The following is a 13,840-nucleotide window of genomic DNA, read 5'->3' on the forward strand; positions in this document are numbered from 1 at the left end:
AACATGGGACTTGAGGACGAGAAATGCTGGCAGGCCTGCCCCTTCCAGTGAGATACCGTATTTCCTGACTGGGAGTATAGGGAGGGAGGCAGTCCCCGCACCCTCCTCACTCTGAGCTTCAGGGAAGAGAGAGCTGTTGGGCCAGAGGAAGGAATGCACTGTGGCTGAGATACCACAGATACTCCCATTTCTTAGATTTTCTTTATAAGTGTTTCTTCATTTGATGTATGTCCCAGGCATTTTCTAGAGACTTTACATGGTGGTTTTTGCTTTTGTTATAATTTTCACCAGTTATAATTCTTACACTGGGGAGAAGGTCTGTATTTCCTCTTTCCAAATGCTGTCCAATCTTATTATTTTTATCATAAAATTACTCCTAAATTACACACCACTGCAAATGAATGCAGTTTTAGAAATCACTAGAGGTAGTTCTAAGATTAAGTATTGAGAAAAAGCTTTGAATGAATAAAAATTTGGGTACTCTTAAAATGCATATAAGCCTGAAATGTTCATTCCATGGCTTTCTAGTTTTGAACAAGAGAGATTTCTCTTGGACCAGGTGTACCTGGAGTCATTTGGTGATCTTAGTCTAATCTAAAACAGGTCTAGAATATTTTTAGGAATTTCTCAATTTTTATATAATTACCCAGTACTTTCTGTGAAAACTTATCAAGAACAGTGAGTTCATGGAGTTGGCCTTGTCCCCCTCCCCGTCATGCCACGACAGGGCATTTGGTTCTGGTCGGTACAAGGGCACCTAGCGGAGGGAATGTTGAGGGGCTGAATTCCAGCCTGTGCTCTAGAGGTGGGGATAATTCTAGTTCATACAAACGTGTCTTATGGACTTGCTTGTCCTGGTTTTTAAGAATTTTTAGTACCTAGACGGAAGTAAGACCTGAACAGTAGTGAATATAAGACTCCACATCTAAGGTATAAGCCACCTTAATATAAGCCACCTGGGTGGCTCTGTCGGTTGAGCCACTCAACTCTCGATTTCAGCTCAGATCACAATCCCAGGGTCATGGGATCAAGCCCCATGTTGGGTTCTGTGCTGAGCATGGAGCCTGCTTGAGATTTCCTCCTTCTCCCTCTACATCTCTTCCCTGCTCACATGCTTGCCTGCTCTCTCTCGCTTTCTCTCTCTCTCTCTCTCAAAAGAAAAAAATAAAAAGATTATACATTCAAAAGATACCTAAGGCTGTGGGAACTCAGAGGGAAGGATTACTTCTTCTAGGGACAAGAGAAAAAGAGTTTAGGTTGAGGAGGTGACATTATTAGGCCTTAAAAAGGTAGATAGTATTGTGACAAGTGGAAATAAGTGCCGGGGGGATCTCAGGTAAATAGAATTAGCAGAAGCATGGAAATATCAAAGCTCATGACATTTTTGGGTAACAAAGTGATGTTGTGGGTTTTTTGTTTGTTTTTTAACATTGGTGAGTACAGCCCAGTACTGAGAAAGACGGCTGGAGAAGTAGGTGGAGTCATAGAGAAGCTAGAGAAGATGTCTTTGTTAGTGTGAGGAGTTTACTCAAGAGATGTAGGTAGCTGCGGGAATAGTTTTTGGTTTTCTGAGAGAGACAATTTGGTATGAATAAATAATGTAAGGAATCTCTTAAATGGATGTCGGAGAGCTGGAAAAGCAAAGGAGATCACAGAGGCATCGCAGAGCTAACCACACGTAGAAAGCAGCTACTGTCCCCGTAGCTCTCCTGATCAGTAAGAAAGAGACAACAGCCTCAGGAGAAAAAGGACAAAACAAGACAGGTGACCATATAAAGAAATGCAAATGGCCAATGAAACAATAATAACAATAATAGTAATAAAAATCTTTTGATGAAGATTTTGGGGAGAATACATATAATTGTAATGAAAGTGGAAATTGGTATAGTCTTTCTAGAGCATTTTTCAGTATGTATCAAAAACTGTAAAAATAATTGTTTACTTTGAGAAGATATTCTGGGACCGTAGGTAAGAAAGCAGGGATGGTTACAGAGGAGATGAGTTAAATTGATAAGAGCATGTGTCTAACAGTTTTGCAGTCAGAGAAAAGCAGGTGATGTTGTGATGCTCAGAGCCGCTGACTGTGGTTCCTCTGGGCATCAGCTGGCTTCCCATGAGAGCAGTCAGCAGCACTCTCTTGCAGTTATTAAATAGCAGAAATATATAAGCAGACTGGTTTCATGATTTTCTCCAACAACACTGAACAGCTCAGAAGTTGAAGTGGAGACAATTTGTGTGATACAGGGAGATAGATGCTCTAGAGCATAGCCCTGCTGATGGCCACAAAAGCAAGGAGAGTGAGAAACCTCAGAACCAGTAGATTTGACCAGAACCTAACAGATATTCTTCTTTTGGGGGGCTGTCTGCGGTAGGGATCGCCAAGAGAAGTGTCCGCTCTCAATGTGACTAGGATGAATTCCAGGTCCTCGCTCTGATGAATTGTGGCTTCTGACGTTGGGGATACAAAGTCTCATTTGATTAGGCCTTAATTTGCACTGTGTCAACAGACTAACCCTCAATTATAGTAATCACGTTTTTAAACATTTTACATATGTCAGAATTAATTTTACCAGTTACTTGAAAGGAGAAATTGTTTTTCTTTGTAGTCTAGATTGTGATTTTAAATTCCTGATAATTGGTTCTATCTTAGGAGTTTTCTTTTTTTTTAAATTATTTATTTATTTATTTATTTATTTATTTATTTATTTTGAGAGAGCATGAGCATGGGAGGGGCAGAGATAGAGAGGGAGACAGAGGATCAAAGTGGGCTCTGTGCTGACAGCAGAGAGCCTGACACAGGGCTTGAACTCATAAACAGTGAGATCATGACCTGAGCTGAAGTTGGACGCTCAACCACCGGAGCCACCCAGGCGCCCTTCTCAGGAACTTTCTATTCTAGACCTACAGGCAGATAACAGTTGTGTTTATAATTCTCTTCACAGGAAAACCTCCATTCTTACCAGAATCTTTTGACCGAGTCCTTCTCGATGCACCGTGCAGTGGAATGGGACAGAGACCAAACATGGCTTGTTCTTGGACTTTGAAAGAAGTGACATCATATCAACCATTGCAGAGAAAACTCTTTACTGTGGTATGTGATGGCGCTTTGATGTGAGAAAACAGTTGACCTTCGCTAGTTTGATGTCTCAAACACTGAGATGCCATCTTCCTAGCAGCATTTTTCACAATAACCAAAATAGGGAAATGACCCACTTGTCCATCAGCAGGTGAATGGATAGGGAAAATGTGTACATGTACCGTGGAATACTCTTCAGGTTTACGCAGGAAGGAAATTCTGGTACAACATGAATGACCTTTGGGAACTTAGGCCGAGTGGTATAGGCCCAGACACAGAAAGACAAATATTGTCTGTTTCCATGTATATGAGTGACTGGAATAGGAACATTCATAGAGACAGAAAGCAGAAGAGAGGTTACCAGAGGCTGGAGGGATGGGAGAATGGGGAATCCGTGTTTAAAATGGGTACGGGGTTTGCATTTGGGAAAATGAAAAGCTCTGGAGATGGGTTACGGTGAGGGTTACAGAGAGTGTGAATGTACTCAATGCCACTGAACTGTACACTTACAGATGGTTAAAACGGCAAGTTATTATGTTATTTATGTTAAAGGACAGAGAAAACCTAGTTTTAAATACACGAAGCTTTCATTTTTGTTGATCACTCTTTCATTACAGACAATAGCAGAATTTCTTCAGAGACATTTAATGAGTTTCTAACATTCTGATACATCCTAAGAAGTCATTGAGGTGTTAACATCATAGTTACTAAGTGATGTGTAAGAAATGGGATATAAAAAGGGTTACTCTTTTCTTATAGGGTTCCTGGACCATCTTAGGTAGTGTATTAGAAGTGGGAAGTCCCCTAGAGGCAAAACATCGATAAAAATGAGAAACGACTATTCAGTGTAGGATATAGAAGAACCATGAAAACTTGGCCCATTTCACCGCTCTCTAGCACATTTCAGGAGACACCCAAATAGAACATTTGAGGATTTCTTTCAGGCTTGTGAAGATGATTCGGTGGATTTCACAGAAGGCAGAGAGCATTTGATCAAAGATGACTTTGTTATTTTGTCTCAGCCCTGCTCTTAACAGACACATAGGCAGCCACAAACAGACGCACTGTAATTATGCCATCTCTCCAGTTTCCTTTGAGCATGTTTCTGCTCATGTTTCTGCTGTCTCCGTTTATATGCAAAGGTGGCACTCACAGTAGAGTATTTAACTTTTTCACCTTCTGTACAGTCTTCAAAAAGCACATCCTGAAATTAAAACAGCAAACAGAAAAAAGGAAGCTTTACTTATGGTTGAAACCCACTCTGACTTGAGGATAAAATTAAGACACTGTTTTAAAAGACTGGGCTTTTTGTTCTTCTTTGGGTCAAAGCAGAAAGAACATTTTAAAAGGCTACTTAAGAGTAGATGCAGGGATCTTCATGAAAAGTGATAGCTGACTGTACGAGAGAATTCAGAATATAGCAGTTTTGCCAGTTAGTACAGGGTTGTGTTGACTGAGAATGTGGACCTGATAATCAGACGCTATCTGGTTTGGAACTGTGCTCCTACATGAGGGACTTTTGGGACATTGGTTTCCGTGTATGAGAAGAGGTACTATAAATCCACCTAATAGGGGTACCTCATTGGAGAGAGTAACTATACCTCCTGGCTATAAGTAAATTGAGAAAATCCATATAAAATGCTTAAAACAATAATTGGCACACAGTAACAAAGTTTAAATTTTCATCAGCATACTGTAGTTAAGAAAGCACAAATATATACTATATGCAATATAGTATATGTAGTATAGGCAGTATACATTATTATATAGTTTATTACATACTTATACATACCAGATGGCATGTAGTGTGTGTGTGTATGTATCATATATATACACACATTATATATAATGTATATATAATAGTAATATATATATACATTGTGTATAATAGTATATACTATGTATACTGTGTATTTTAAAGGTTTTCATTAAAATGTTTTTAAATATTGGGGCACTTGAGTGCCCCAACTTCGGCTCAGGTCATGATCTCATGGCTTGTGGGTTCGAGCCCCGCACTGGGCTCTGTGCTAATAGCTCAGAGCCTGGAACCTGCTTCAGATTCTCTTTCTCCCTCTCTGTTGGCCCCTGCTCATGCTCTCTCACTCTGCATCTCTCTCAAAAATAGACAAATAGTAAAAAAAAAAAAAAAAAAAAAAATTTANTCATGCTCTCTCACTCTGCATCTCTCTCAAAAATAGACAAATAGTAAAAAAAAAAAAAAAAAAAAAATTTAATGTTTTTAAATATCTGGGAGTTTGAACTGTGAGATCATGACCTGAGCAGAACTCAAGAGTCAGATGCTTAACCAGCTGTGCCATCCACATTCCCTAAATATCTGTGAGTTTGAAAAGGTACACTTTTTAGTTATTTGGGAAAATTTATTTTCTTATTATACCTTATTTTCTGATTCATTTATTTACTGGACAAGTATTCATTGAGCCCCTGATGATAATATAATAGGGACTATTGTGGGTGCTATCAATATAGCAGTGACAAAATGACAATCCCTGCCTTACTCATGGAGTGTCTGTTCCAACAGGGGAGGCAAATGAACAGACGAGTAAGTTATTATGTATAGGAACAGAGCAGACTAAAGGAGGGTGCACCGATCCCGAGGCGGGAGCGTGCCTTGTATGTTCTGGAACAGCAGAGCAAGCGAGGGGTGTGAGGTGAGGTCAGAAGGGCAGCCAGAGGCCTGCTCCGTGTGGGGCTTTGGAAGCCACTGTAAGGGCTTGGGCTTGGACTAGGAGTGATAAGTCAGGATGTTTGAAGGGTTTTGAGCTGAGAAGTGACAAGTTTTAAAAACACTGCTCTTAGGGCACCTGGATGGCTCAGTCGGTTGAGTGTCCGGCTTCAGATCAGGTCATGATCTCATAGTCTGTGAGTTCGAGCCCTGCATCGGCCTCTGTGCTATTAGCCCAGAGCCTGGAGCCTGCTTCCATTTCTCTGTCTCCCTCTTTCTCTGCCCCTCCCTGCTCACTCTCTCAAAAATAAATAAAAAATTTTTTTAAAGAACCCAAAAAAGCGCTTCTCTCTGGCTGATGCCTGGAGATGATTACAGGAGGGCAGACGAGGGAGCAAGTGGCCTGAGAAGGAGGCTGCCGCAGTAATCCAGGCCAAAGACAGAATGCTACAGGAGAGGTGGCCAAACTGGATATATTTTAAAGGTAGAGCCAATGGAATTTGCTAGTGGATGGGAGTGTAGGAGAAAGAAAGGTGTAAGATGATCTCCGGTTTGGGGCCTGAAAATAGCACTTCTCTAAAAGGTCTTGAAGGGAAGACAGGTGTTGAGTTGGAGACCTGTCACATTTGATAGCAGACAAATGGAGAAGGCAAGTGAGCGTATGAGTACGGAATTGAGAAAGGAGGATGGCTTACAAAGTGTACATGTGTGAGTTTCGGGCCTAAAAGTGGTGTCTAAAGTAGCGAAAGTGAATGCTTACATTTAGGAAAGTCTTGCTTTAAATGGACTGACAGCTCTGAGACCGTGAAGTGCACCTGGGCCGGAACACTCTAATTAGAGAACGAATCTTGATCATACAGAACACTTATCCCCAGCATGTGAAAGATGTCCTATAGGTACAAGATCCTGTAAAACGCTGATCTGGCCATGGCGCCCCCATGGTCTGAGCACACGTCTCTGCAGGCGGTGGAGCTGCTGAAGCCTGGAGGCGCGCTGGTCTACAGCACGTGCACCATCACGCTGGCAGAAAACGAAGAGCAGGTGGCCTGGGCCCTCGCAGCCTTTCCTTGCCTCCGGCTTCAGCCCCAGGTATGAGTGAGTCCGGTTTTCTCTGTGTCATGTGACAGATCACAGAAACGTGAGTGTGGTGATGAGCGCAAGCTTGTCATATGAAGAAGTGTGTCCAGCGAAACTTCAGAAACAAGTACTGCAGTCAACGAGCATGTTTCTCCAGTGAGACCTATTTGGGAACTGCCCGCAGGGAATTCCCACATCCCCGCTATTTCGCCCGTCTTCCTTCCTTGCCCTTGTGTTAGAACGCCACAGAGCCCCGGTGTGCTTGCGTTACGGGTTTCATTCACCTGTGGCTCTTGTTCGGTTTATGCAGAACTTTCTTTTTTTTCCCTGAAGAAGTTGTTTATTCCTTTCGGTCCTATATTTTGCTGGTACGGAATATGTTGAGCATTATTCTCTTCATCAAATAGGCTTTAATAACGGGGCCATCAGAAGACTAGCAAAGGGGGGAAAATGGTTCAGAATTAGTGCTTCTTCACAATTTCTTACATAATATGGGTAACGTTTTAGAAGTTTTCTTACACTTTATTTGACCTCTTCTGGTGTTTATCAAAACTATATTATGACTATGTGTTTAACCCATGATGTTTGAGATTAAGTTTAAATCTGTAACAGTGCTCACATTCAATTAGATACATTGAACCTCTAACCTCAGCAACCTTTCTGTACAGAATTCTAGTAGGTAATTGGAATCTGTGAATACAAAGCAATCGAGCGAGGGTTTCCAGATTCAGAAATTAAGATAATTGCATTGTAGAGGAAAGGAAGACTTCAGAATTCACTTGAATTTTATACGTGTGTGTGTGTGTACATACACAACACTCAATATATACCTAAAAGAGATAGAGACTTTTTCCTCATGAGTTAGTAAAACGATAGGTTTTCAGTAATGCACATACATTTGTGCAGTGGTGACTTCAGTTAGGACTCTGGCTCTTTTCTGGTCCTGGTTCACACATATCACTCAGTTCCTTGTGATTCTATATTCTAAACCAGCCGACACAGCCATTATTTATTTTTTCGTAACATCTGCTCTAGTGCATTCAAAAACAACAATTGAAAACTTTTATCATCCAACTGGTGTGGGTCAGAGAAAGGAACTTCTGTCTGCTTTGGGGAGTGTGTCGATAAAACTGAATTTGTATTTATTATTGTTACTGATAACGTTTCACTGACTGGCCACTATATGCCAGGCATAATACCCCCTTGTTAAAATCTTAGAACTGAGTACCTTATCTGTTTTATAGATGAGGAAACAGGTAACGTTATTTGCTTAACACCACACAGCTAGGGCTGCCTGGCAGGCTCAGTCAGTTAAAGCGTCCGACTTTGGCTCAGGTCATGATCTCCCGGTTTGTGAGTTCGACTCCCGTGTCAGGCTCTGTGCTGACAGTTCAGAGCCTGGAGCCTACTTCAGATTGTGTCTCCCTCCCCTGTGCGTGCACTGTCTCTCTTCCTCTCTCTCAAAAATAAACATTAAAAAAGAAGAAGAAAAATCCATACAGCAAAATGTGGCAAAGCTGCGGTACTTGGTGAGCACATGGGTCCTCATACTCCTCAGGTGACCGTTTGTCCCCACAGAGAAAAACCTCATGTATGTTCCACAAAGATACTGTTTATCTATTTTTGGAATTGTTGGTACTTACACCTCAATGTTGTCTTTTAAATTGTACACAGGCACACTTAGTAATTACAGGATGTTGATAAGTTGTTCATTTTCTGCACACAGGAACCACAGATTGGAGGAGAAGGAATGATGGGTGCTGGCCTGTCGCTTGAACAACTGAAACAGCTGCAGCGATTTGATCCATCTGTTGTGCCAGTACGGGACGTGGACCTCGGTTCCCCCGGAGGTGCCAGGGTAGAAGACCTGATTTCGCTGGCAAATAAAGATTGTATTGGTTTTTTTATTGCAAAATTCATAAAATGCAAAAGCACAGAGAAGGATCCATAGAAATGAAAGCTCCAAACATTAGCTGTTTGCATGCTCTTTAGTTTTCTCCCTTTCTTTCTTTCCTCCCTCCTTCCTTCCTTCTTCTTCTTTTCTTTTTTAATCAAACTGTTGTTGGGCCTGGTGATTGATGGCATAGTTGCTAAGGAAACAGAAAAAAGGCTGCCAGCTGTTGCACCAGGGACCAAGAGACTTCATCAAGAGACTGCTTCACGGAGGAGGTAGTTGGGGGTGGTACAAGATCATATTTTGTGCTTAAAATAATTTTTTTTCCTTAAGGACTTAGCCCAGTAAAGAGAAAAGGAGATGCCTACAGATGCCTGGAGCATATTTTCATTACGGTTTTGTGTTTTAATGTGTGAAGGATGCAAATCAATTTTAATGTGAAAATCTGTGATGATAACAAGAGGAATAAAATGAGTAATAATTTGGTAAAAAGTGGTGTTTGTTCCTGAGAGTTCCTAAGTGGTAGCAGTTCCCTGAGAATTCAGGGTCTGGGAACTATAAGAGTATGTTTTCCATGTACTCCTATCTGAGTTACTATTTGATCAGTCAGCTCTTTGAAATGATGTCTGGACTTCTCCTAAATGGTAGTGTGCCTTCACCATGTTTTCTTTTTCTTCATGCTTTTAAGCTGAAGACGATAATATTTTCTTCACTCTGTAGATTAAAATTACAACAGTTTGAGTACTTTTTATCATCCACTGGAATACCTGTTGTGCAAGTTACTGCGATGTGATTGGTGAGAAAGAAGCAAGTAGCTTCAGTAGCTGGGAACTGGATTAGCACTTAGAGCCAGAGCCACGCCTGGGGGTTCTGTGGAACATCAGCTCCTTCACAGAGTTCCCGGCATGAGACAAAGCAGCCGTGAGTGTGGTAGATCAAGCCAGAAGGGGAGCACCTCGTGATCAACTCCGGAATCCAGCAAAACCGCGAACACCCCCAAAAGTGACCAAATGTGCCACTGCTGGTGGCCATGTGACTGCTCTTGTTAAAAATTAGAACCTTAGGCTGGCTTCTCCCTACTGCTTTGTAGAGAAGATACATGAAAATACTCAGTACCCAGCGCCTGTATTGTGTTAAATACATTCCAGTGTTTCATTAACTTCCATCTGAATCATCTCAGGATCTCTCGGCCTTGGGCATACGAAGTGGACAATTGGGAACAATTACTTAATAGTTTCTTTTTTTTCCCTCCTAGGTTTCTGTTCAGAATTTTCTTCTATCTGTTGTGTCCCTCAAGATCGCAAGGTCTCTTGGACCAGGTAAGATCCTTAGCAGGACTCTTCAAAGAAGAGGCCTTTCTTGAATAGCCTTCTCAGAGGTTGGCTTCGGCATTTCTGTCTTTCCATACACGCCCAGGACACACGTGTGCTGCTGTCCTGGTACTCGACACGCTCATTGTTAGTGTGCTGGGCCTGGACAGAGAATAGTTAAAAAAAAATTGTTGCTCTGATGTGGAGAATTTCAGTGGGTTTCTTTCCTTCAAAAAATCGGGCAAATTGGAAAGTAAAACACATTTAAGGGACTCAGATTTGAGAAAAAATAGAATAAAAGGGGGAGAATCTGGGAAATATGGAGAACAATATATTATCTCAACATATTTAAGGTTAACATAAATATTCTTGTGAAACAAAGCATTTTAACAGTGAGTGCATTTTACTTCAAAACCCTGTGCCAGAGTTTAAATAGTAAAGTGAAGTACAAGTAGTTAAAATTACAGTTTAGCCAGAATGAAATAACTGACCCAGAATGATGTAGCTACTACTGTTCTCTCCAATAGTGTGACTCTTGACATACTAGTAAGATGGGAGGCTCCAAGACTGGTCGCATTGCGTTGCTGAGCAGGGGCGAGGGGGAAGATTTAAATGGGACATCAAGATGCATCTTCATTTGAAAATCGAAGGAATAATAAAAACCATCTGAGTCAAGAATTGCCACACACGTAGAACTGAGGTCGGAGAAAGAGGACTCTGTTGTGCCCGATCTTAAAGGATCTTTACCTACCGCAGGCGATCATTTGATTAGACACGATGGGACTGTCACTGAAGTCAGTCAGGGATTAGCATTGCCCTTGGGAAGTCTGCTTCACAGGTGAGCACCGGTGCGGAGACCCGGGCGTGTTCTCGGCCATCAGAACTATTCCTAGAATGGCAATCAATACCACTACTACTAACAGTGCAGAAAGCCAGCTCTTTATTTGTTTTATACGAATGACTTTCAACCAGATTTCTGGAACAGTTCAGTGTAGCTGACAGTGAACGTGTAACAGGAACGCATAGCAGACCATGTTAAAAATGTGGCGTTGTCCCAAAGTACAGTATGACTAAGACATCCTACATTTAGCAGCACCTTTTTGTAACAGTAACTTAAATGAGCAGTAGAGAAAGAGCACAGGAGAAACTGAAATGAATTTGACAATAAAACACAGAACTATAAAGGACATTGCCAGCATTTTCTGCGTTGACTACAAAGATCAGGATTCTACAACTGAGTAGGTTAAGATTAAGCCTTTACTGAGTGAAAAGACTAATTTTACATTCCACAAGTCAATACATCTCCCCTTGCCCTTGGGATTATTTCTTCATTTATAGATTTAGAACACACTGTTTACACATAAGTCTGCTATACAGTTTCCACATAGAGCTGCTCGTGTCGAATCTGGCGAGATAGTTTTTTTGAGGAATACTTCGATTTGGACTATTATGTTTGACAGTAAAGTGAAAAATTAAGAATCCAGATATAAAATTCTAAAACTGGAATCTTTTGGCATGACTCTTTGAAAAGGATTAGTGGTAGCAGCAAGTCAGAGAAATACCAGTTATACTTCAAGAATTTAGATATCCAAAGTTATTAATTGGGATGAAAATTTTCAGAAATATTTTATACAGGTAACTTTGACTGGAATATGGTGTCCCAATGATATGAATATTTTACATCAGAAATGTATATAGGACTACTGTTTTCATCTTCAGTAAATAAATTTGTCAACGGTACAGAGCTAATTAACAAAAAGATTAATTCTGAGGAAAATGTTTCTTATAGTAGCTGATAAAACCCTTTAACTGTAACTCATTTGTAAAACTGAGTTTTTTTGTGCAGGGAGGGAAATAAGGAGTTAAATGTGAAACCACTGTACATATAAAGGTCCAAGAATGTTTGGCAAGAACCTGGAATAATCAAAAATAGATTAACCCATTTAACAAAATAATCCTTTTACAATGTGTAGAGCTGAAGTTAGGCCATTAGAGATCAGCATTTTCCAGGGACAAACGTCAGGTGCGAGGTACTTGCACACCTAATACTGTCTTACCTGTCCAGTCACAACTGGACGAAATGGACACACAGTGACACGGAATAGGTTTCAGCCTTAGCGTGGCAAGCACACTGCGAGCTGCGGACAGTGCTGTCATCGAGGCGTGGGAAATAGGATCTTCCGGGCTCCCCTTCAGCGTGGGTGTCTGACGTAGGAAGATACTCTTAACGCTTTGTTCCCTTCAAGTCCCCTCATTTTGCCCTGATTACTTCTGAAGAGCAGAAACTTTGGTTCTAAGACGCACTTCTCGGTCTGAGGGACAGTGGTCGTGTTGGAGCTGGAGGCAGGGAGTGGAACGGAGGGTACATTTGAGGGAGAGAAACGACAGGAGCGATAGGCAAGGTTTAGAAAAGGAGGTGGGAGAAGTTAGAAAAATTTATTTTCCCACGAAATCTACAAGCTGTGTAAACATTTCTTACTAAAACAAATAGACACACGAAGATTGTACATTTCCAGTGAAACACTCACAGTTAAAAGTTGCCTGTATTCTTACCCTAGGAGCAAAACCTGGGAGGCAGCAGATGAAAGCTTTCCTGGTCACCTGGGCAGAGAGCTTCCTCCATCCCGACTGCTCGCTGCGTTACTGAAGCGCCACGCAGCGCAGCTAAACACAAAGCCAGGTGGGTAGGATTCGAGGCCATCAGTCTCGCGTCTTCGGCACCAGGTCCGTCTCAGTCGCTCGTGCACACGCGTACACACTCTTACACACAGACACACTCGCACCCAGAGAGGTCCGGCTCGTACAGTCCAGTGCAGCGACAGAAGACACTAACTACGGAGAGCGTGTTTGTCACGATCAGTGTGAACTGCATGGATTAGAACAACCTTTGGAGTTTGGTTAGATTTACCATAATTTATGGTCAAAATTATAAACTTACAAGGATGGTAAAACATTCAGAAATCAAACCTTTTCAAGTCAAGCAATCACGCGTATTTACAGTATGTACAGACTTTCTCCTAGAATGGGGATAGGCGTCTAGACAATGTAACAAATTTCCTGAAGGTGGGCATTTCTCGTCCCTGTAATTCATAAAGCAAATCTGCTGACTTGGCATTAAGACTCTAAAATAGTGTGATCAAACTGATATATATATATTTATATATTATATATATAATTATCATAAGAAGGTGTTTGCAGAAATAACATTTACAAACTATACAGTACACAGTACTAGTACATAGAAAATAGAATCTAACTTTATGATCCCCTTTGTGTAAGGCAAGACTGAATCTGTCCCCAAATTTAGTCAGCCAGAGGTACAAGCAAGAAACGGTGGTCCATGGATAAATGAGTATGCAAATCAGGTGCCTACGTATTAAAAATCTGGAGAATCAAGAAATTCCTCTTTTTTATCTGGGCCAATTCTGGCTTGCTGGATACATTAAGTACATTTTTGAAAACATCAACTATGTTTCTTAAAATCCTAAAGCCACCTGGATGGCAACAGATTTTGTTCAAGCGGCAGCTCTCCGAAGCGGTTTGTGGTACGTCCCGTACACCCCCGGAGTGCGGCACCGTACCGGGCCAGCTGACGGAGCACTTACAAAAGGAAAGAACAAGTGTCTTAATACTCCTTACCAATCATGCTGTTGCTCTTCAAGCAACAGCAGTACAAAGTATACAAGACAGATCACATATGACTGCAGTGTAGACCCCCAAGATTTAGTCTGAGGATGGTGTCATACAAGACTTAAAAAAAAAACAACACAAAAGAGCAGAAGTCACTGGCTGGAGGAGAC

General features: G+C 41.3%; 2 protein-coding genes across 5 annotated transcripts in view; one reads left to right on the forward strand and one right to left on the reverse strand.

The window, feature by feature from the left end:
- Nucleotides 1–13,840, forward strand: part of NSUN6 (NOP2/Sun RNA methyltransferase 6) — a 59,483-nt gene that overhangs the window by 42,981 nt on the left and 2,662 nt on the right. Inside the window, exons 9-13 of one of the 4 annotated variants that reach the window (XM_077772402.1) lie at nucleotides 2,943–3,091; nucleotides 6,723–6,848; nucleotides 8,563–8,694; nucleotides 9,986–10,049; nucleotides 12,599–12,720. In XM_077772402.1, the coding sequence (XP_077628528.1) occupies nucleotides 2,943–3,091; nucleotides 6,723–6,848; nucleotides 8,563–8,694; nucleotides 9,986–10,049; nucleotides 12,599–12,687 (560 nt within the window). In that variant the 3' untranslated portion in view covers nucleotides 12,688–12,720. Of the gene's footprint in view, nucleotides 1–2,942; nucleotides 3,092–6,722; nucleotides 6,849–8,562; nucleotides 9,960–9,985; nucleotides 10,050–10,567; nucleotides 10,645–12,598; nucleotides 12,721–13,840 lie in introns of those variants that run through there. The other 3 variants (XM_077772404.1, XM_077772405.1, XM_077772403.1) reach the window with 3 other exon arrangements.
- The window catches only part of CACNB2 (calcium voltage-gated channel auxiliary subunit beta 2), a 127,895-nt gene continuing 126,795 nt past the window's right edge, over nucleotides 12,741–13,840 (reverse strand). Inside the window, exon 15 of the mRNA XM_077772481.1 lies at nucleotides 12,741–12,872. Coding sequence (XP_077628607.1) covers nucleotides 12,741–12,872 — 132 coding nt within the window. The remainder of the gene's footprint in view (nucleotides 12,873–13,840) is intronic.

The sequence above is a fragment of the Crocuta crocuta genome, unplaced genomic scaffold, assembly GCF_008692635.1.
Source record: "Crocuta crocuta isolate KB4526 unplaced genomic scaffold, BGI_CrCroc_1.0 scaffold96, whole genome shotgun sequence".
NCBI lineage: Eukaryota > Metazoa > Chordata > Mammalia > Carnivora > Hyaenidae > Crocuta > Crocuta crocuta.